At 41.1% G+C, this 23,266-nt stretch overlaps 1 protein-coding gene across 3 annotated transcripts in view; it reads right to left on the bottom strand.

The window, feature by feature from the left end:
* Window positions 1-1,893: 1,893 nt before the first annotated feature.
* The window catches only part of MGST2 (microsomal glutathione S-transferase 2), a 31,968-nt gene continuing 10,595 nt past the window's right edge, over window positions 1,894-23,266 (bottom strand). For 2 of the 3 annotated variants that reach the window (XM_068542071.1, XM_068542073.1), the window contains 4 exons: window positions 6,427-6,501; window positions 5,444-5,474; window positions 3,570-3,667; window positions 1,894-3,070 (listed from right to left, as the gene is read on the bottom strand). In XM_068542071.1, the coding sequence (XP_068398172.1) occupies window positions 2,941-3,070; window positions 3,570-3,667; window positions 5,444-5,474; window positions 6,427-6,501 (334 nt within the window). In that variant the 3' untranslated portion in view covers window positions 1,894-2,940. The remainder of the gene's footprint in view (window positions 3,071-3,569; window positions 3,668-5,443; window positions 5,475-6,426; window positions 6,502-23,266) is intronic. The other variant, XM_068542072.1, reaches the window with a different exon arrangement.

Genomic DNA, 23,266 nt, shown 5'->3' with positions numbered 1-23,266 from the left:
ATTTCTGCCTTTAACCATTCTTTTCAAGGAAGGTTGTATATAGAGAAAAAGGATAAAAAACAAATGACCTGATATTTTTCCTTATTAATGACTTTTTTGGCCACACCTCCTCTACTTCCAATCCTGCAAAGAAAAGTGTGAAAGGAAAAATACCTTGGAAGAGAGCAGGGCTGCTTGTTTGTGTAACCAGTCCTTTATCTTTCTAACTTATTTTTCATTTTAAGTTCTAAGGACATATTTCCATGCTGGTGTTCTCTGGACAAGTTACTACAGACACCTGTTTCATTTCATAACAGGCGGAGGTAATTAGGGCAACATTCACGCACTTGGGGCCCAAGTGTCCCTGCCACGTCTAGGACAGCTGCTGGGCCAGAGCTAATGCTATGGCTCTATCCCTACCTCAGATCCCAAGTCAAGGATGCAGCACTCAACATAAAAATCTTCAGAGCTACTGAGAACCTGACTTTAGCTTTTAACTTTGCTTCAGATATTTAAACTTGAATGACAATCATTTTCAAACAATCAGAAAAATAAAGAATAGTACAATGAATAACTATACACTTACCAACTTGATTTGATACTTGTTAACACTTCACCATATATGCTTCACATATATATTTTGTGGAACCATTTCAAAGTAAGCTATACACGCGCAGTCACTTTACCCCTCAACCTCCCAGCATACCTTGCCAAAGAATTAGGGCATTTTCTTTCCTAGACACAACATCATTATCACACCTAACACAATTAATTCCCTAATATCTAATTCTCACTCCTTATTCAAATCGTCCCAAATGTCTCCCATAGCTGTTTTTTTCTAACCAGGATTTGATCAAGGATCCCACGTTGCCATTTGGGTTTTATGCCCCTTAAGGGTATCTTTTAATGCAGAAAAGTTCTTTTCCATCCCTTTGTTTATAACATTGACTTTTTGAGGCAAGGAATCTGATTTCAAAAAATAAAATCAGTCAATTTACTAATATGTAAAAAATATGTATGTCAGATCAGAAACTCACATCTCCCTGGCCAACATGTTTGCTCCCTGTAAAATCAGTCAGTTTACTAATATACAAAAAAATATGTATGTCAGATCAGAAACCCACATCTCCCTGGCCAACACGTTTGCTCCCTGTAACCAAATTACAGGAATTAAAATCGTCAAGAGGTTGCCTTGGTGACAATAGAATTGGAACAAAGGAAATAAATTCTATAGTTCAGATATTTTTAAAGATAAAAAGCTTTGATATACCGGTGGGACCATCTTCTTTTTTCCACATGTTGTTTAACCAACTCTGTGTGTGTGTCTTTGTGTGTGTGTGTGTGTATGTGTTTATAGTTTACGTCTTTAAATAGTTCCAATTTAAATGCAAGATAGAAATTGTTTAAAAATCCTCAAGTGTAAGATTTGGAAAGTTGTGGGTTTTTTCCCACTTCCAAAGGATAACGAGTTTGCAGTAATTATGCTTTATGGTCAACAATTTGCACTTTACCCGCTGGCGGGACACATTAAATTTAAGTTCTCCATGAAAAAAAAAAAAATTGCACTTTCTCTTCCTTTATTGTCTTCAATGTGTAAAACAATTAAAATGTCACAATAAGAGTCACTATAACTGACTGAAATACTAAAAAGTAAAAAGACCATAGAACCATAGCATTTTAAAATATTAGTCGCATTTTACCTGGGAAAAAAACTGAGGCAGAGAGCTACACGGCTGTGGTAGCATAGCCAGCGAGTGGTAGAACAGGATTAGTGTGACTGGCCCTGGAGTCTTCACTTCTTTTGCTGCACGACCTCTGCAGTGAGCTGCCTTATCCAGAGTCAAAGAGCCAGTTAGTGGGGGAACTGGGCTGATATCCAGATACTCCATTCCCAGACTGGTCATTCTCAGTGTACTCTGGGGTATTTAGCCCAGGTATTTGGGATGCAAGAGGTTGTCGTGTCTTCTCCCCTACTATTTTGGAAACGCTAGTGTTTTAATGCCTTTATTTTTCTCTGTTATTCATAGCCTCTGTAACTGCCTTTGTACCCATACACCAAAAAAGGCCCAATAAAAAGTTTCTTGGAGATGCCTACACCAGATTCAAGGCTGTCACACTTTCTTTAGAAAAATTACAGAAAGCTCTTTTCCTGATGCTAAAAAGTTATATATGCTCATAATTCCATTCTCCTAAGGTCCCTGAAGACTCATTCCCATTTTACAGATGAAGAAAGTGAAGAAAGGTCATTTGCCTTTTGCCAGACAGTGACTGCACATCAGGGTCCAACAGCAGCAGGCCCCCAGCCCCACGTGGCATGGGAAGTGCAGTGGAACCCAGCCTAGGCTCTCCAGCCATGACCATGACCCTCCTTCCCCTGCCCAAGGGCAAGATATTCGCTGAGCACTCTTCTCTGGATGGTTTCTTGAAAATGACACACCTTTTTTTTTTTCTTTTTCCTTTGTTTGTTACAAAGTCCATTTTCACAGCCAGATGTGCTTTGTGCTGTTAGTTAATGACTCTCTTCTCTGGCTACTTGATGTGTTTGCCTGACTTCCCTCACCAACTGTTGCATTCCTGCAACTAATGAAGTGGGCTCAGATGCCTTATCAGCATCTATCTGGAACTTTCCATCGAGAAGCAGTCTTAGAGGTGAGTGATGGCAGTGGTCCACGGAAAGCCCTAGACACAGACAGGTCAGGCTGCTTTCTCCCTACACCAGCAGTCATGACTTTGGCATGTGCTTCTAAAACCAGGGCTCAACACACTTCCACTGACGCTACGGATCCCCCTCCTCAGAGCAAACTTCAGTTGTTAAACTAACAGGAAAATCTAACGGGAATGTTTCTCCAAAGCCATTTCAAAAAAAGGAGGCTTACTTCTTTTAATTGAACAAGTGGCACCATCTAACCTTTAGAGTGGAAACATCTTCTGCAAGCATTTGAGCAAAGGGAGGGGGGAACGTTAGAAGTGCCTCAGTTTCTTGGCAACACTGAAGTCCAGGTATTCATCCAGAAAGCTGCTTGCAATCCCCAGCGTGCCTAGAACAGTCAACAAGGCCAAAAGCCCCAGACTCAACCGGAAACCAGTGATCCTGCGGGCGGATGTGAGAGAGAGAGAGGTGATAAATAAACTGGGCTACAGGGATGAACCTGGGGAGCCTGGGGCAGAACTCTCACTGTGGACACTGCCCAGAACTTCCATGTTTTCGCCATTTGAAAATTTTGATTCGTCAGATAAATTAAAGAGGATGCCTAGCCACAGAGGTCAAGTGGCTCCTTTCGAACATTCAAAGGATTATCAAGGCTGGGAGGGATTATTTCCTTGGTAACTTTTGGGAGATAGTGCAAAATGTTTGCAAGGATTTAAAGTGTGGTGGTCAAAAGAGTGCACACTTAGTGTACAGTTTTATCCTTGCAATTTCCTGTCTCACACCTAATTGTGTAGGGCCTGGTGAGACTTGGCCTCAGGCAACATAGATCACTTCTGCCGTCATAGCCATAAGTGCTGTATTACTCTCAGGAACAGGAAGCTAATATAGACTCCATCCTGCTACTATTTGTCTACACACACAATTCTTGGGTGTTCCTTACCTTTTTTTTTTAGCAGCTTCTGAGTATCCCCAGAAATACTGGTGACGGACATATATGTACACCAGACTTGTCTGGTGTACTTGTCTAAGTATCAAAATCTACAGAGAAAAAAAATAGAAAAGACACAGAACACGATGGCAGCCTCTCAAAATGCGGTGTGAAAGTTGACAATACTCACAGAACGTGTATCTGACAAAAGACTTGTGTGCAGAACTCTGGCAATTCAATAATGAAAGAAAAACAACTTAATGTTTTGAATGGGCAAAATATTTGAATAGAAAATTCACATAGCAAGATAAACAAATGTACCAATACGCACATGAAAATTTTTTCAACATTATTCAACGTCATTCAATATCAGCAAAACTGCAATTTAAAACCACAATGAGATGACACCACTTGCACACCCACCAGAATGGCGAAATTTTAAAAAGACTGAAGCATAAAATATTGGGGGTGTTGGAATCTCATACATTATTGGTGGGAATGCAAAATGGTACAGCCACTTTGGGAAAAGTTCTGGTAGTGTCTTATAAAACTAAACGTTACTTTTTGACCCAGCAATTCCTTCCTTTCCTGTGTATTTACCCAAGAGAAATGAAAGCACATGTCCATAAAAAGACTTGTACAGAATGGTCATTGCAGCTTTATTCACAATAGTCAAACACTGAAAACAGCCTGGAAATCTATCCACAGGAGAATGGATAACCAAACTATGATAACCATACAATGGAGCCCCACTGGCGATGAAAAGAAACCGACAACTTGCAACAAACAGCATGGTGAATCTCAGAAATATTCTGCTGAGTGAATGAAGCATTATGCAAGAGTACATACTATGATTCCAATTATAGAAAGTTCTAGAATGGACAAAACTAAACTATGATTTAAAAAAATCAGAGCATTGTCTGCCTCTGAAAGGGACTGGGAAGGACCTGAGGAAACTTTCTGAGTGGTTGTCATGTTCCATATCTTGATAGGGATTTGAGTGACACAGGTGTATACACTTGTCAAAACTCATCGGATGGTACACTTAAGATTTGTGCATTTCACTAAATACAAATTTTACCTAAAAGAAATGTAAAATGTGGGGTTATGTTCTGCCATCCAGTCCAATGAAAACTCTCAATATCTTCCCTACACTAGGGACCCTCTGTCTTCCTCGACACTTCACAGATGTAAATTGCCAGAGCCCTCTTAGAAACACTAGAAGTCTGTCTGTGGGACTCTGATATGCTGGATAAAATGAAATTCATTATTTTATTAGGTCATAAACATTTTTTTTGGCTTCTACTATATACCAGGTATTATTCTAAGGATTGGAGTTAGCTGTGAAAAAGATACAAGCTCCCTGCCCTCATGGAGTTTATCATCAAAGACAGAAAACAAAGGGGAAAACAAGAAGAAAAACGACTTGAACGTGCTGTGAAGGAAATGAAGGAGGGTGGGCCGCCAGGAACTGGAGGAGGCCGCCTTTAAGAAGGGTCAGGGAAGGCCCCTGTGAGGGAATGACGCTTGTGCTGGGCCCCGAAGGGTGAGAACGAGGGGGCCCAGCAAACAGCAGGAGGAGAAAGGGTGGAAGGTCCACCTGGCCTCTGAGGAAGGGGAGAGATTCTGAGCACGTTGTGGTTTAGAAACTCCCTATCTAATCCATTACTCCCACAAATCCAATGGGAACTGTTCAAGGCAGTTAATAGGCAACCTACTCTGGATGAGAAAGAGTGCAAATTACAACAAGATACCCAAGAAATCCTTTCCTGATAGGCGGTCGGCCTCATTCAGCCCATCACAGTGAAATCCAAAGGTTCAAATGGCAGAGGCCGAGTCCCATTAACAAAAGGCACTTTTGTTATGAGTTGTGAATGTGGTCTCACCTGACAAGGACCTGCCGCCTTCATTCTTGCCCTTAAGGGATAAAAATGTAAGTTGGAACAAAGTTAAATCATTCTCTAGAGGACATTTTAGCTGAAATTTCTCAGTTGACAGTAAAAATTACAAGAGGGGAGGTGATAGGGTTACCTTTAAAAACCAGCTAGATTTGGGGTTATTTAAATCGTAGCAATCAAGTGTCAAACCCAAATGAGGCCACGAGAGTTATCAGAAAGAAAAAGGGATTGAATTTCTCCAAATAAGGTAGCTGATGCTAGTCTGAGCTTCCATGAAAGGGGCGGGCAGAGTTTGGGTAAAGCCCTCAGCTCGCCAAGGATACCCCATTCAAATGGAAAGCAGATGTTTATAGAGTTTCTACATACAGTAGCAGCAGCACTACATCCTTGGAAACTCTTAACAAAAGGTACACAGGTTGTTGGGTCAAATACCTATAAACCCTGCTCTGTACTCAAAAGCTACTTTTCTCCTACATTGGGGAATGTTAAGTTAGACAAACGACTTAACCTCTCTGTACTTCAGTTTCCTCACCTGTAAAGCAGGAATGAATTACAGACCCTGCCACAGAGGAAGGTAAATCCTACATATGAGATAATACATGCATGACGCTTAAAAACTGTACCTGGCACAAAGTAAGTATTCAATAAATATTAGCTATAATTATTAGGGTGAACTGTTAATTCTGTGTTCTGTTCCTGCAAATAAATTAGAATTTAGCGTATTAGATTTGAAGACAAAATCGCATGTCATATTCATTCTGCATTCCCCCACGTACAGTTTGTTCCAAGTTTTTAAAAAATCACTGAATTAAATTACAATGATGCCAAAGTTAGCCTATCTGCAGCACAGTGTTCTTTGATGCAAACAGACAGTGCTTATTTTGTTTAAAACAACTTCCAGGATCAGTAGATGTCTGGTTGTGTATCTGCTGTTTAATAGTTGTAAGGACCATAGTCGTCATTAAACTTACCTTGGTTGAAATACCATCCCGCCATCCACAATGTAATCATAAATATTGGGTAAAACTCCACACAGTTTTTGTCTGCTGGAAGAAAATAAAGATGTGGGTTATTTTATGAAAAAAACTATACACCAAAGCAGTGAGTTTTCATCTATAGGTAAATGTCCACCCTCTTCTTACAAAAATAATTATAAGAATTAACCTAAAGAGCATAAATGTCCTTACAGGTAAAATTAGTCTTTCAAGGTGGGACTCAAACATTTTTTTAAACCTCAGAGCAGGGCTAAGAATCACTCTCCTACGTGTAAGTTGCCAGCAATAGAAATGAAGTGTAGCTCTTTTCCAAAAGACAGGCCTGGAGATGGTCCTGATTCCGAGCCTAAAGATCATTCTGTATCTTATCTAAATAACCCAGAAAATAACTCCATTCATATTAAATGGATTTCTTCCCCAGAATTCCCTTGCATCTATTGCCTTCCATTTGAGCTACTCAGCACACTAAAAATGGTTTTTAAATAATTCCCCTAAAGCCTCCTGAAATAAATGAATGAGCGTATTTCATTCCCATTTTATGGAGGAAAAAAAACTAAAGACTGAGAACCCAAGCTGATGGATGCCTTGCAGAGAAACAGAGGTAGTCTGTGTCATCTCCAGATTCCAAAGCTCTGTCCTAATGTCAAGTCAAATAGCTTCTATTCATAGAAGACTTGGATGGAAAATTTGACACTATTTTAAGCGAAAGGGAATGCTTCTCTGGGAACTATAATTAATTCATCTGCACCTAGCAAAAGGAAAAAAGATGAACTATATTCATCTTCCTTCCTGTGCTACACCCCCAAGTGATCTTGGTTAGGTTGGCTCAGCTCTTTCCTGACAATATCACAACCAGAAAAAAAACTTTAATGTAATTCGCAATGAGGTCTTGAGTTGATCCTGGTGGAAGAGTCATAGTCTATAGGATTAGAAATGATCCTACATCCTTCCTTAAGCTGTAAAGCTTAAGTATGTAAGGTTATGAGGCAATTGACCCAGAAACAGTTGATTCTGGTTCTTGAAGGCTGAGCCTTCTAACCCAGGTCACCATGAATGATGCTTCCTTCTTTTTTTTTTTTCTTTTTTCGCTTTTTTTTTTCTCTTTTCTTTCTTAATGAAAAAAAAAAAAGTGTTTTGTTTTCTTTTCTTTTGTGACCAAGATGGTGACATGGGAGGCTCTTAAACTTCCCTCCTCCCACAGATGCACTGAATGCACAGATACACACAGAGCAATTCCCTCTGAAAGAAATCCAGAAACCAGCTGAATGACTCCTACACATCAGGCGAATAAGAAAATAGCCACACTGGCAGTTCCCTGGTGGCCTAGTGGTTAGGATTCCAGACTTTCACTGCCGTGGCCCAGGTTCAATCTCTGATCAGGGAACTGAGATCCTGCAAGCCGTGTGGCATGGCCAAAAAAAAAAAAAAAAAAAAAATAGTAGCCACACTGAAATAAGTAGGAAAAGCTGAGACACACTCTCATCATAAACACCACCCCTAGCATAGCACCATACATTCAGGAGAAAATCCTCAACCCCCAGCTTCTCCCTGAGGAGCAAAGGGTTTAGATTGCATATCTAGCACCCCAACTTTTAAGACTTCCACCTGAGGGCTGGGTCCCCAAAACACCTAGTTCTGCAAGCCAATGGGGCTTGCATCCATGAGACCCACAGGACTATAGCAAACAAAGAAGCAATTCTTAACAAAGCACATGAACACTCAGTACAGCTAAGCCTCCAGGGCTCAGTGCAGAGGGAGCAGGCAAAAACTCCTGTCTCCAGTCTTTCTCTAGAAAGGGTTTGACTCCATACTTTACAAGCTGATGCCTGGAGACCCAGCTTCTAGTTTAGCACGTATGCAAGGGCTAGCTGAGATCCTCTCTGGAGCCCAGGGGAGCTCATGGGCACTTCTCTTGCCTACTTCCTTCAATTTGCTCCATTGATAAAACCAGATTGCCAGCATCTGTCTGGAAGGAGTCTGTACACACATCTGGCACCCCAGCTTTTGCAGCTTCTCTCTGAGGGACCGGCCTCCAAATCACCTAGCTCTAATAGCCAATGAGGCTTGCATTCACAAGTCTCACAGGACCATAGCAAACAAAGAAGCAATTTTGAACTTTGTAAGCCAGAAGGGAGTGGGAAGATATACCCAAAGTGCTGAAAGAAAAAACTGCCAACGAAGAATACTCTACCCTGAAAAGTTGTCCTTCAAAATTGAAGAGATAAAGAACTTTAGAAACAAAATCTGAAGGAGTTCATCACCACTAGACTTGATATAAGAAATGTTAAAGCGAGGTCTTCAGAGAAAAACAAATACCGTATGATATCACTTACATGTGGAATCTAAAAATTTACAACAAACTAGTGAGTATAACAAAAAAGAAGCAGTCTCAGAGATATAGAGAACAAATTAGTCATTACCAGTGGGGGAGGGGGCAATAGAGGAGTGGGGGAGTGGGAAGTACAAACTACTGGGTATAAGATAGGCTCAAGGATGTATTGTACAACATGGGGCATACAGCCAATATTTTGTAACAACTGTAAATGGAAAGTAACCTTTGAAATTTTTATTTAAAAATTAATAAAAATCCTGACATATGTAAAAACTATAGGTCCTCAAGTTGAAATGAAAGGATGCTAATTACTAATATGAAAATATATGAAAGTATAAAACTCACCAGTAAAGGTAAATATATAATTTAATTCAGAATTCTCTCATATTGCAGTGATGGTGGGTAAATCACTTACAACTCTAGTATAAAGGTTAAAAGACAAGAGTATTAAAAACAAAACAATAATAATTTGTTAATAGCTATACAATATTAAAAAATATAAATTTGTGCATCAAAAACATAAAATGGGGAAGAACTGTAAAAATATAGAGCTTTTGAATGCATTCAAAGTTAGGTTGCTATCTGCTTAAGATGGACTGTTATAAATATAAGATGTTTTATGTAAGCTTCTTGGTAACCACAAAGCAAAAGTCTATAGTAAAATAAAAAAAAAAAAGTCTATAGTAGATATACAAAAGATAATGGAAAAGGAATCAAAGCATAGCACTATAGAAAATCATCATATCACAAAGGAAGAGAGCAAGAAAGGAACAAAGGAATTACAAAACAGCCAGAAAACAATTAACAAGATGTCAATAGTAAGTTCACACCTATCAGTAATGACTTTAAATGTAAATGAACTAAAGTCTCCAATCAAAAAACACAGAGTGGCTGAATGGATAAAAAAATATAAGACCCAACTATATGTTGCCTACAAGAGATTCAGATAAAATAGACTTTAAGCCAAACACTTTAACAAGAGATAGAGATGGTCATTACATAATGATAAAGGGATCAATTCATCAAGAAGATATGACAAGTGTAAATATTTATGCACCCAACATTACAGCACCTAAATATATAAAGCAAATATTAACAGATCTGAAGGGAGAAACAGACAGCAATACAATAAGAGTAGGAGACTTCAATACCCCACTTTCAACAATGAATAGATCATCCAGATGGAAAATCAATAAGGAAACATTGGGCTTAAACTACACATTAGACCAGTAGACCTAACAGACACATTCAGAACATTCCATTTAACAACAGCAAAACAGACATTTCTTCTCAAGTGCATATGGAATAGGATAGATCAAAAAATAAATAAAATTAAGAATATTGAAATCATATCAAGCATCTTTTCTGACCACAATGGTATGAAACTAGAAATTAATTACAAGAAGAAAACTGGAAAATTCATATATATGTGGAGATTTAAAAACATGCTCTTGAACACGAGTCAAAGAAAAAAATCAAAAGGGAAATCAAAAAATATCTTGAGACAAATGATAATGGAGACACAATATACAAAAACTTATGGAGTACAGCAAAAGCAGTTCTAGAGGGAAGTTTATAGTGACAAACACCTGCATTAAGAAAAAAAGAAAGATCTCAAATAAACAACCTAAATTTACATTTCAAGGAACTAGGAAAAGAAGAACAAACTGAGCCCAAACTTAGTAGAAGAAAGGAAAAAGCAAAGGTTACAGAAAAAATATGAAATAGAGACTAAAAAGACAAAAGATCAATGAAACTAAAAACCGATTTTTTGAAAAGGTAAGCAAAATTTACAAAACTTTAGCTAGACCAAGAAGAAAGAAAAGAAGACTCAAATAAATAAAATCAGAAATGAAAGAGGAGACATTGCAATTGATCACACAGAAATACTAAGGATCATAAGAAACTATTATGACCAATTATATACCAACAAAGTAGACAACCTAAAAGAAATGGATAAATTCCTAGAAATATACAACCTACAAAGTCTGAAACATGAAGAAATAGAAAATCTGAATTGACCAATTACTAGTAAGGAGATTGAATCAGTAATCAAAAACATCCTGACAAAGAAAAGACCAGGACCACAACTGGTGAGTTCTACCAAATACTGAAACAACAATTAATACCATTCCTTCTCAAATCCTTCCAAAAAATACAAGAGGAGAGAACACTTTCAAATTCATTTTGTGAGGCCAGCATTACTGTGATACCAAAGCCATTACTGTGATATCACAGCATTACTGTGATACCAAAGGACATTACAAGAAAAGAAAATTATAGTTCAATATCCCTGATGAACATAGATGCAAAAATTCTCAACAAAATTTTAGCAAACTGAATTCAACAATATATTAAAAGGATCATACACCACGACTGAGTGGGATTCATCCCAGGGATGCAAGGATGATTCAACATACACAAATCAATCAATGTGATACACCACATTGACAAAATGAAGGATAAAAATCACATGACCATCTCAATAGATGCAGAGAATGCATTTGACAAATTTCAACATCCTTTATGATAAAAACTCTCAATAAACTGCGCATAAAAGGAACACACTTCAACATAATAAAGGCCATATATGACTAGCCCACAGCTAACATCATACTCAACAATAAAAAGCTGAAAACTTTTCCTCTAAAATCAGGAACAAGACAAGAGTGCCTACTCTCATCACTCCTATTCAACATAGTACTGGAAATCTTAGCAATTAAGCAAGAAAAAGAAATAAAAGGCAACCAAATCAGAAAGGAAAAAGTAAATTTGTCTCTGCAGATGACATGATATTATATATAAAAACCCCTAAAGATTCCACCAAAAAACTGTTAGAACTAATAAGTTCAGTAAAGTTGCAGGATACAAAATCAACATACAGAACTTCCCTGGTGGTGCAGTGGTTAAGAATCCTCCTGCTAATGCAGGAAACACAGGTTCGAGCCCTGGTCCGGGAAGATCCCACATGCCACAGAGCAACTAAGCCCGTGTCCCACAACTACTGAACCTGTGCTCTAGAACCCGCGAGCCACAACTACTGAGCCCATGTGCTGCAACTACCGAAGCCTGTGCGCCTAGAGCCCGAGCTCCGAAACAAGAGAAGCCACCACAATGAGAAGCCTGTGTAGCACAGTGAAGAGAAGCCCCCGCTCACCACAACTAGCGAAAGCCTGCACAAAGACCCAACGGGGTCTGCAACGAAGACCCAACAACAAAGACCCAACGCAGCCAAAAATAAATAAATAAATAAATTTATTAAAAAAAAAAAATCAACGTACAAAATCATTTGTGTATGTATACACCAACAATGAACTATCAGAAAGGTAAATTAAGAAAACAATCCCATTTACAACTGCATCAAAATGAATAAAATATTTGGGAATAAATTTAATCAGGGAGGTAAAGACCTGTAAACTGAAAACTACAAAACATTGATGAAAGAAACTGAAGAAGACACAAATAAATGAAAAGGTATTCCATGCTCATGAATTGGAAGCATTAAGATTGTTAAAATGTCCATAATACTTAAAGCAATCTACAGATTCAATGCAATTCCTATCAAAATTCCAGTGGCATTTTTCACAGAAATAGAAAAAAATCCTAAATTTCATATGGAACCAAAAAAAGAACATGAATAGCGAAAGGAATCTTGAGAGAGAAGAACAAAGCTGAAGGCCTTGCACTTCCTGATTTCAAATTATATTACAAAGCTGTAGTAATTGAAATGGTATAGTATTGGCATAAAAACAGACACATAGATTAATGGAACAGAATAGAGAGCCAGAAATAAACCCATGCATATGTGGTAAATTAGTTTTTACAAAGGAGCCAAGAATATACAATGGGGAAAGGATAGTCTCTTCAGTAAATGGTGTTGAGAACACTGGACAGCCAAATGCAAAAGAATGAAACTGTACCCCTGTCTTACACCATACACAAAAATCAACTCTAAATGGATTAAAGACTTGAACATAAGACCTGAAACCATAAAACTCATAAAAGAAGACATAGGGGAAAATATTCTTGACATTGGCCTTGGCAATGATTTTTTGGATTTAGCACTAAAAGCAAAGGCAACAAAAACAAAAATAAACAAGTGGGACTACAACAAACTAAAAAGCTTCTTCACAGCAAAGGAAACTGCCAACAAAATGAAAAGGCAATCTATGGAATGGGAAAAAATATTTGCAAACCACACACTCGATAAGGGGTTACTACCCAAAATACACAAAGAACACATACAACTCAATAGCAGAGAAAACCAAATAACCCAATTAAAAAACGGGCAGAGAACCTGAATAGACATTTTTCCAAAGACATAAATGATCAACAGGTACCTGAAAAGGTGCTCAACGTCTCTAATCATCAGCGGAATGCAAATCAAAACCACAGTGAGATATCACCTCACACTTGTTAAAATGGCTATTATCAAAAAGACAAGGAACAAGTGCTGGCAATAACTTGGAGAAAAGGGAACCTTATACACCACTGATGGGAGTGTAAACTGATGCGACCTCTATGGGAAACAGTATGGAGGGCCCTCAAAAAATTAAAACTAGAACTACCATATGATCCAGCAATCCCACTCCTGTGTATATATCCAAAGGAAATGAAATCACTATCTTGAAGAGATATCTGTACTCTCATCTTGATTACACTGTTATTCACGTAGGCAAGATATGGAAACAACCTAAGTATCCAACTGTGGATGAATGGATAAGGAAAATGTGATATACATATATGTAATGAAATATTATTCAACATTTAAAAAGAAGGAAATCCTGCCATTTCCGACAAACTGGATGAACCAGCAGGGCCTTTTGCTAAGTGAAATCAGCCAGATAAAGAAAGACAAATAGTGCGTGGTATCACTTACATGTAGAATCTTTAAAAAAAAAAAAAAAAGGTGAACTCACAGAAACAGAGAGTAGAATGGTAGGTGTCACGGTCTGAGGGTGAGCAAAATAGGGAGAGCCTAATAAAAGGGTACAAACTTTCAGTTATTAAAGGAATGAGGTCTGAGAATCTAATATATAACATGGTGACTATAGTTGACCACACTTTATCGTATAATTGAAATATGCTAAGAGAGTAGAACTTAAGTGCCCTCACAAAAAAAAAAAAAAAAAAAAAAGTAAATATGTAAAGGGTAAATATGTAAGTTTAGGGATGTATTAATTAACTCAGTGGGGGAAATCCTTTCACAAATCATACGTTTATCAAATCATCATGTTGTACACTTTAAATATCTTACAATTTTATTTGTCAATTATACCTCAATAAATCTGAAAAAAAATCTCTAACTCAAAAAAAAGAAGAAGAAGAAGAAAGCCTAATTACAAAGCATAATTCTTTCCTCATTCTCCATGAATCTACGGGAAATTGTGGATGGGTCAACTCAACCTTATTAGTTTCTGACTCAACTACATTAGAAAAAACTCCCTGCTAATCATTCAGCCATCTCTTAAAGCTGGGTAAAAAAGCTTCCTAACTAACTGCATAACTCAGCGCTCATATAAAGACCACAGCTGGTGCAGAGTCAGAAGCATGAGTGGACCTTTCTAACCCTGAGCCGGCAATGACGACGGTAAAGTCACCCACGCAGCTCTCTAAGAGCCAGAAGAGCGATCATCAGACCCCTGGCACATCAGAAATGCAGAATACGAATGCCAAATGCTTTCCTCTTCATTTTTTTTTACTGTTGCCTTTAAGGCCTGAAAGGCCACTGGAATGACCTAAGGAATATCTTGTCCAGAGCCTGACACTGATACCCTCACAAACCATAGCCACAACTTTCTCATTCTTAGGGAAATAACTGAGCTTTGTCTTTCTGCCATTTCCTATCCTTGGCATTATTTTGCTTCTGATGGTTGCCTTTTTACTAACGTCTTTTAAAGTTTGTGAGTTCCTATGGTAGGTTAAGTGAAAAGATGCTTTACAAATGTGAATCGTCAGAATAATTACAGCTATGTTAAAAAACATTTCCTTTTCCTCGGCTAAATCCATGGACCTGTTTTCCATGAAGTAAAAGAGCAGAAGTATGCTCTATTTTCCACAGCCAATGTCAAGGGCATGATCCCCTTTGTCTTCTTCTATGAGTTTTATCCTTTTTGGAAACAAAACACAATTGTCCCATCTTCTATCTAGTCTTGTAAAACACCTTAAATTATCCCAAAATTTAAGGGGTAAGTTCTTCTACAACACGACACAAAATTAGCCATGATGAGATTTTTTTTAAAAATCACCCTTGGACTTCCCTGGTGGCGCAGTGGTTGGGAATCCGCCTGCCAATGCAGGGGACACGGTCCCTGGTCCAGGAGGATCCCACATGCCAGAGAACAACTAAGCCCATGAGCCACAACTATACTGAGCCTGCGCTCCAGAGCCCGCGAGCCACAACTACTGAGCCCGCATGCCAAAACTACCAAAGCCTGCGTGCCCTAGAGCCCCTGCTGCAACTACTGAGCCCGCGTGCTGCAACTACTGAAGCCCACGTGCCTAGAGCCTGTGCTCCACAAGAGAAGCCACCGCACCTCAACGAAGAGTAGCCCCCTCCCACTGTAACTAGAGAAAGCCCGCGCGCAGCAACGAAGACCCAACGCAGCCAAAAGAATAAATAAAAAATTTTTTAAAAATCACCCTCAAAACCAGTCCATATTATTCTTCATAAAGTCTAACTATTTAGAAGGTTTTTTCTCCCCACTGTACTAGCAGCCTTGGCTAGGCATGTGGGGCAGATGATATTATATAAAGGCATCCCAGCCAAGCCCAAACTGAGCTGCAGAGGCAGAACCTTGGGTCTGTGGCCCCTGTGGGCATCCGTCCATACACACTGAGATGCAGGTGCGCTTTTGTGTCTCTTATTTGCAAGAGGAAGAAGGCCTCTGGGCAAGAAAGAGTGAGGAAAGAGGAAATGAGGAAAACGGAGGGATGTTCTGGGGTCTTTCCCACCCCTGCCCAAGCCAGGGGACCGGTTTCACACCTGAGTGGAGACCAGGCTGAAAGCTGAAGGACGGTCTTCATGAAAAGACTGGTGAAACTCCAGATGCCTGCAGTGCTATGCCTCAGACAGAAGTGCCAAACAGCTGCAGAGAGCCACAGCCCTCACCTCCCTCTGCCACAGACCAAAGAGCAGCCGGAGAGCAGTCATGGAAGACTCCAGAACCTGTGGAGGGACCCGAACTCACAGGACCGGAGGACTGGAGCAGGGCAGTGGCATGGGCCCTCCCTTCAATTGCTAGGCAGCAGGGCTGTCCCTGCCCACATCCCTGAGGGCCCCAGGAAGTAACTGAGAAGATGGGGGAAAGGGGTGCCGAGGTCCCGGGGGAGCAGGGGCGGTTAGAAGTCACGGAGACTCAGGCAGGGATGTGAGTGTAACTGCATTTGTGCTCCCAGAGGGCACAGCCTGGTGTATGTGGGCAGTTTAGCACCATATCTCTGCACCTTCCTCTCCTAAGAAATGAGACTCTTTGTCCCCTGTAAGCCGTTAGTCACTGTTGGTCTCACCCTGACCTCATGCCCCAGCTGCGCTGGTTGTACTTTTCTCCTGGTCCCTTGTTTACCGACCCGCCTTAAGCCCTGAAGATGTGTCCCACTATCATCTTTCAGAGATTGAAGATAATTCTCTGACAGCCAGCCTGGGGCCCTGCTATTGCTAACGGTCTTCCCTGCTGCTGCCTGCTGAAGACACCGGGTGTTGCTTGGCCTTAAAATAACTGGAATCCCATTCTGGCTGCTCGGTCTGACCTCTTGCACCTCCTCCACCACGTGACCATGTCCTTCCACTACCAGCACTTTTGGGTCCCTGCAGATCCCACAGCACCGTTAGGTGGTCCATGCCCGGATGTGCTCCAGAACAGCTTGTTCACAGTGAGCTGTCCACAGACATTGTTTAACTCACGGGGACCAAACACTGAAAATGTGTCCTTCACAATCCTATCAGTGACTAATTACAGTCACTTTGACAGGAAAACCAAAGTGAAAATAATTGATGATCTCTTTTTGGAAATGAAGGCAGATTATATTACAGAAGATCCTCAGGAAAAATCTCCTACGGGACAGAAATCAGCTGGCAGCAGCTGTGTCAGTTCCCCTTTGCGTGGGAACAGGGGGTAACGTTGGTTCTGACCACTGCTGGACGCCCCATTTCCTGCGTGTCCACGCTGAGGGAAAATGAGTCTGTCTACTCATTCCCTGGTGAGAGCCCTCTTGCCACTATAATCCTGTGCTCTTTGATATTTAAGCTTCCCATAAAAAGATGAGGGAGAAGCTTCTCTTTTGTTATAGGCAGATGTCACCATGGGCCTCAAGTTCCACCCAGGGGTAATAACAGAAAGAGTCTTTACTGGAAGAACAGTGGGGTGACCAGCCATCCTGGTTTGCCCTGGACTGAACAGGTTTTCAGAACGTGGGACTTTGATTTTTTAAACCAGGACAATCCGGGGTTTGCCTGGAACGGAGGGATTTCCTGGGACACAGAAATCGGAGTGCTAAAACTGGGAAAGTCCCAGGCAAACTGGAAAGAGTTGGTCACCCTAGAAGATGGACCAATGGAGCCCATGGAGATTGAATACTTAAAGCCACTGAAAGCCCCCATCGTCCGTCCCCAACTCCAAAGGAGCCTGGGCCTGGGGGCTCAGGACATGTGACCACTGCAGATCCCTGTCTGGACCCGAAGGCTGGGAGCAGTGAAGGTAGTCCTAAACTAAGTACTGCTTGGGCCCTGTCTCCGTCATTAAGTGTATGTACTATAAAGCTCACCCCATACTGGAAAAGAAAGAATCATATTGCATTCTGGCAGTTCCTAAAACCCTAGTCTCTGACTTTTTTGAATTGCATAACCCCAATAAAAAATATCCACATGTCCTACTATAGCAGAGGCGGCTGGCCGACAACAGGGAGGGTGTGAAGTTGGCGCTGTGCAGTAGCTGCTCAGTCAGGGATACACTTCCCAGCCTCCTGGGATCTTAGTGGGGCTACTTCTTGCCAATGGAAAGTAAGTGAAACGAAATACGTCACTTCTGAGCCAGATGACTAAGCAGCTGGTGTGCCAAGCTCCCTTCACCCCACGCACTGGTTGCATGGAGAGAACGCTGAGGACCCGGATGGGGACAGAACCCTTAGGTGGGAGAAGCCTTGGTCCCTAAATGACCATGTGGAAGGCCACCCAACCAGGAGCACCCATGTAGGACTTGACATGAGCAAGAAAAACGGTAAACTTCCATTACATTAAACCACTGGGAATATGGGGTTGATCCATTAGCACAGCTAATACATTCGACTGGAAAAGAGTATCATATACATTATAAAACAAACACAAAATAGAGATTAAAAGATGATATTTTAAGAGTAAATATAAATAGGAGCTCCAATGTTTTCCTCACTCCCACAGCAGAGTTCTTAGTGTGCCCCCTCAATGTGTACACATCACTTGGGAAATCTTTGGCCTAAAACACTTCTGAATATTTCTGCTATTTGATAGATTTCTCGTAAACACTCAACATGAAACTTTGCTTATGACAATCGTGTTCACAGAAAATCTGAACCATTTCCCATAGAGGAAAACCTGAACAGCCAGAGGACACTTCTAATGCCATGCTTAGAGTATGACATCTTTTAAAAATAAAAAGCAGGGCTTCCCTGGTGGTGCAGTGGTTGAGAATCTGCCTGCCAATGCGGGGGACAAGGGTTCGAGCCCTGGTCTGGGAAGATCCCACATGCCGCGGAGCAACTGGGCCCGTGAGCCACAACTACTGAGCCTGCGCGTCTGGAGCCCGTGCTCCGCAACAAGAGAGGCCGCGATAGTGAGAGGCCCGCGCACCGCGATGAAGAGTGGCCCCCGCTTGCCACAACTAGAGAAAGCCCTCGCACGGAAACGAAGACCCAACACAGCCATAAATAAATAAATTAAATAAATAAAATAAATAAATAAATAAATAAAAAGCAGACAAGGCAACTTAAAGGAGGTTTCCCTCGTTCAAGATTTTTGCTGCTCCTTTTTCTTTCTTCTTTTGTTTTGGTGACTTGTTCTGAAATACCACCAATAGGTTGCACACCTCCATGAGCTATTTGCACTATTAACAGATGACCTAGCCTTGGTCTGCTGGCTTTTGACCCTAAGAAGTGTTCTGGATTATTACACTGGCTGGGGGGGCAGAGCAACAGGTTAATATGCTCAGAAAAGGCTTGGGGATGAGAGGTTGCTGGAGCTAATCTTTTTATACAGATCTGTAACTATCTAAATTGTTCCCTGTCAAGTAACCCTCTGGGACACGGGAGGGAGGCTGCTGCTAATGGCAGGAGGGCATGAAATCTAACTAGCACTTCAGTGGTACTGCTGATAAGGAACAGGATGGGGAGATGAGGGAGTGAGGCTGGCAGCTCATCCAAATTCTAGCCGCCTCTCGTCCCCTGACTACCTGAGAATCACCCAGCTTGTGTGACAGAAGCTGTTTGGTGGTGGTGTGGACTAAATGTTTGTCTCTCCAAAACTTACATGCTGAAGCCCTAACCCCTCAGTGAGGCTGTATTTGGAGTAAGGAAGTAATTAAGGTTACATGAGATCAGAAGTGTGGAGCCCTGATCCAATAGGATTAGTGCCCTTATAAGAAGAAACACCAGAGAGCTCTCTGACACCTGCCAGACTGACTGACTCTGACTCTCTCTCCCTCCCTCTCCCTCTCTCTCTCTCTCCCTCCCTCCCTCTCTCACCCCTCCACCAAGGAAAGGCCATGTGAGGACACATTAAGCCAAGAGAAGAAAGCTCTCACCAGAAATAGAATCAGCCAGAACCTTGATCTTAGACTTGCAGCCTCCAAAACTGTGAAAAATAAATATCTCTCATTGAAGCCACCCAGTCTATGGCATTTTGTTACAGTGGCCCCAGCTGACTAACACAAGGTGGGTTTTAGAGGAGGATGGAGTTTGAAGAACTCATCATTTAGTCATTCTCTCATCTTGGAGAACCCAAGCCCTTTATAACTCAGTGAAAAAGTACATTTTGGGATTTCAGCTAATGTCTAAGATCAGTACCTTGTAATAAGAATGGAGATGTGTTTATTGTCTCTCTATTATTTATCATTTTTGTACCTACTACAAAAGTAGGTGACTCATATTACTATAATCCTGGTGTTGCAGAACACTTGAAAAATTACTCTATTTGTGAATTTTCCTTTTCTCCATGGGTTTTAGGCATGCATTATGGTCAACAGTTTTAATTTCTAAATTTCAGGATTCAAAGTGAAAAGTGACTATAAGGAGTTAGTAAAATGGCAAAAAAAAAAAAAAAAAGGAAGAAGAAAAAGAAGAACTCTAGTAGAGTAAGAAAAGGCTAACATTTCTAAAGAGTTCTCAGATTCATGATGACTGGGTTTACTTGTGCCTTGTGGCAGGTTAATTCTGGAACAGGAACTTAAAAATTCAGCATTAAGCAAATAGAGTACATACAAGAAAGAAGTAAGAGGCAATTCTTCTACCTCACCCAGAACTGATGGAACCATTGTTGGGATACTATGTACATTTCTAGGCTCCAGGTTTAGAAAGAATATGAAAAATTTTAGTCTAAAGAGAACAACCAAATTGTTTAATGATTGAGAAAAAAAAGCTGAATTTCTGCTACCTAGCCTCAAAATACGGAAGATGAAAGACATTTAATAATGGTCCTCAAGTGTCTGAAAAAGAGTGAGGTCATCAGCAGCTATTCTTCTCTTCTGGTGAGGATAGAATCAGAGGAAATATGTTTAAATTACAACAAGATCAATTTATTACTTGGATCTACTTTTTAAATTTATAAAAGCCTTTAATCTAAAGGGATCAAGGTGCTCAAATTAGACTAGATAGAATTTTCTAAGCTTAGCAATACCATGAAGAAATGGCCCTCCGTGAAATTATAGCTGCTATTTTCATAATTTCAAAGAGTGTATTCTGGCAAAAGACTGCAAAACTCTAGAAAGAGTCACCTCTAATGCCCTCCCTGGAGGAAGGGAAGAGGAAATGAATGGGGCCTCTAGAGAAGGGGCCCTGGGCTAGTAACTCGGGTAAGCTGGCCCCATAATAATCATCGCTGCTTGACAAGTAAGTATCCAACTTGAGGCGACCCTCAGACAGGAAACAGGTACTTCAGGGGTGGTCAGAGGGACCTTGAAATGGTTGCTATGAGATGTCAAATTCCGCTCAAAGAAAGACTTAGTCATAACACCGGGCTTCTTGGCTACGCTTAGGGCAAAGCAGCAGGAGAAAGAGTAGGGGAAGAGGCAGCATTTCTGTTACTCATGAGGCCATAAGATCTTCAAGGGAGGCTAAAGGGGCTCAATGCTTTGGTCCAGGAGAGCCAGAAAAGAAAGTGCATTCCCTCTTGGGGATTTGCAGAGCTCAAGGGAGCCTTCCCTGAAAAAGAGAATAGGTAGCCAAGTAGGCTTTGGAATAAACTGGTTATCCCAGGGGCTCCTGCCCTAACTACCTCAGATAAAGTTGAAATGGCTTCACCAGCCATGAATCTTCTCTGATCTGGCCAAGTTCATCCTAAACCTTAGAACCTAAGGCAACAACTGGGCTAGTGCCCTGGAATATCCAAGAAGAAATTCAGAGACGGGAGTAGGACCATTCCCATCCACCCTTCAGAGAGAACCCAGGACAACTATACTGTGACCTTAAAGGTATTTTATGGCTCCAAATCCCCCACCCCACCCTAATATTGGTTATTATTTTTTAACCCCTCTCTGTTCTGCCATGATTAATCAAACAAAACACATTTAACAAGGAAATTGGATTTGGATACTTATAAACAGCAACTTAAGAGAAATATTTGGAAATGGTATCCAGCTTTATTCCTAGGACAAGAGGAGTACAGATGCAGAAAAGGAAGGAGAGAGCAGTAACTCGAAAGAAAATCAAATCTGTGAAAACTATGTGAACGAACACAGAACCAGAAGTGACCCAAGAATTTAGCCTGCTGGAAATCCAACACTCCCCAACAAAGTCTCAGAACATGAAAGACAAAGTGAGAAGATGCAGAATTTCCTCCTGTGATCATTTGTATAAATAGTATGGTATCTCCTAAACTCCAAACATTAATATATTACTGTCAAAAATTTAGCTTCTCCATATATCTCTTATTATTTTTCTATGAATCAACTTCTTTTTGACTCACACAAATTCGGAAAAATGAAATTGTTCCCACTTGCGGTAGTGATGTAAGAGTATAACTTTCTAAATAAAAGATAAGTATAAAAATAAATGCCATGAAAACAGAAAGTTGTCAGATTCTTATTAGATGCTATTGATTGCTGGAGACTCTGAGCATGAGACCCTTCCTCTGCTGAATGGGGGGAAATGGGTGTCCAGATGGTGTCGCGAACACATCCCAAGGACTTCCTGCTAAACATGGCAGATTGAACCCGTGTTTGTTTCTCCTCCCTCCTGAAACCTCACTAAAATGCCAGTAAAGGAATAAAAAATAGATAGAAAGTCTTCAAGAACAGAGAGAACGGGAGCAGACACAGCAGTGGAAGAGAGATGGTAGCAAATTTCTGAAGGAAAACCAGCACAAGGGGAACAATAGCTGAGTTGGCAGAGTGCAGAGAGCTGAAGCTACGTGCCTGTAGGAGGAAGAACCAGTGAAGACTGAGACAAGGAATTCCCTGGCGGCGCAGTGGTTAGCGCTCCGCACTGTCACTGCCGAGGGCCCGGGTTCAGTCCTGTGTGGGGGAACTAAGATCCCGCAAGCCACGCGGCACGGCAAATAAAAAAAAGACTGAGACAATCCTTATCCCAGAACCCAAGAGGCTCAGCAACTGGGGCCCAGGTCCCTTGGAGGCCAAAGGCTGAAACAAAAGAATTCGTTGAAAGACTGTAGAAGGAGGGCTTTGGCTCCGCTCCGCCTCTGAGCCCCACCCTATTCCTCCATCAGAGGAGATGGGAGGATTATTGTCCGGAGAAACTGAACCAGAGAATCTCTGGGGGCTCCAAGAACAATGGAGCGTGAGGGTAAAATTCTGTACTGATCATAGTGTGAATTCACATACTGCACAGTGGAAGACGCTTCCTTCCTTCACCCACCACACTGTCAGACTACTAGAAGGCAGCCCTAATATACCCACCCTCCTCCCTCACCCTTCACTCCCTCCTCCCTCACAGGGGAGCTAAGGGGTTTTTTCCTAGAGGAAGTCAACGGTCCCATAAAGATGACCTACAGATGCCGTCATCTGGGGTCCCCCCAGAAGAAAGTTGCCTCCTGATCCATCACCCTTCAGTGAAGTTGCCTACTCAGTAAGCCCCGCCTGTGCACACAGAGCCCCCAGTTCACTCCCTAGTGCCTCTTTCTTAAATTGCACAGATAGCCAATCAAGAATGACCTGACATTTGAGTAAAGCCTCTAGGGTCTCTTTTGCTCAGATCTCTTTGCTGGACCCTTGTTTTCTTGGCCTCATCAGGCTGGAGGGCTCTAGGTTCAGTCCTTGGTCCTCTCCTCTTTTTGACCTATAC

The sequence above is a fragment of the Eschrichtius robustus genome, chromosome 4, assembly GCF_028021215.1.
Source record: "Eschrichtius robustus isolate mEscRob2 chromosome 4, mEscRob2.pri, whole genome shotgun sequence".
Lineage (NCBI taxonomy): Eukaryota > Metazoa > Chordata > Mammalia > Artiodactyla > Eschrichtiidae > Eschrichtius > Eschrichtius robustus.
The sequence above is the reverse complement of the archived record's forward strand: the minus strand, read 5'-3'. Positions and strand labels throughout refer to the sequence as shown.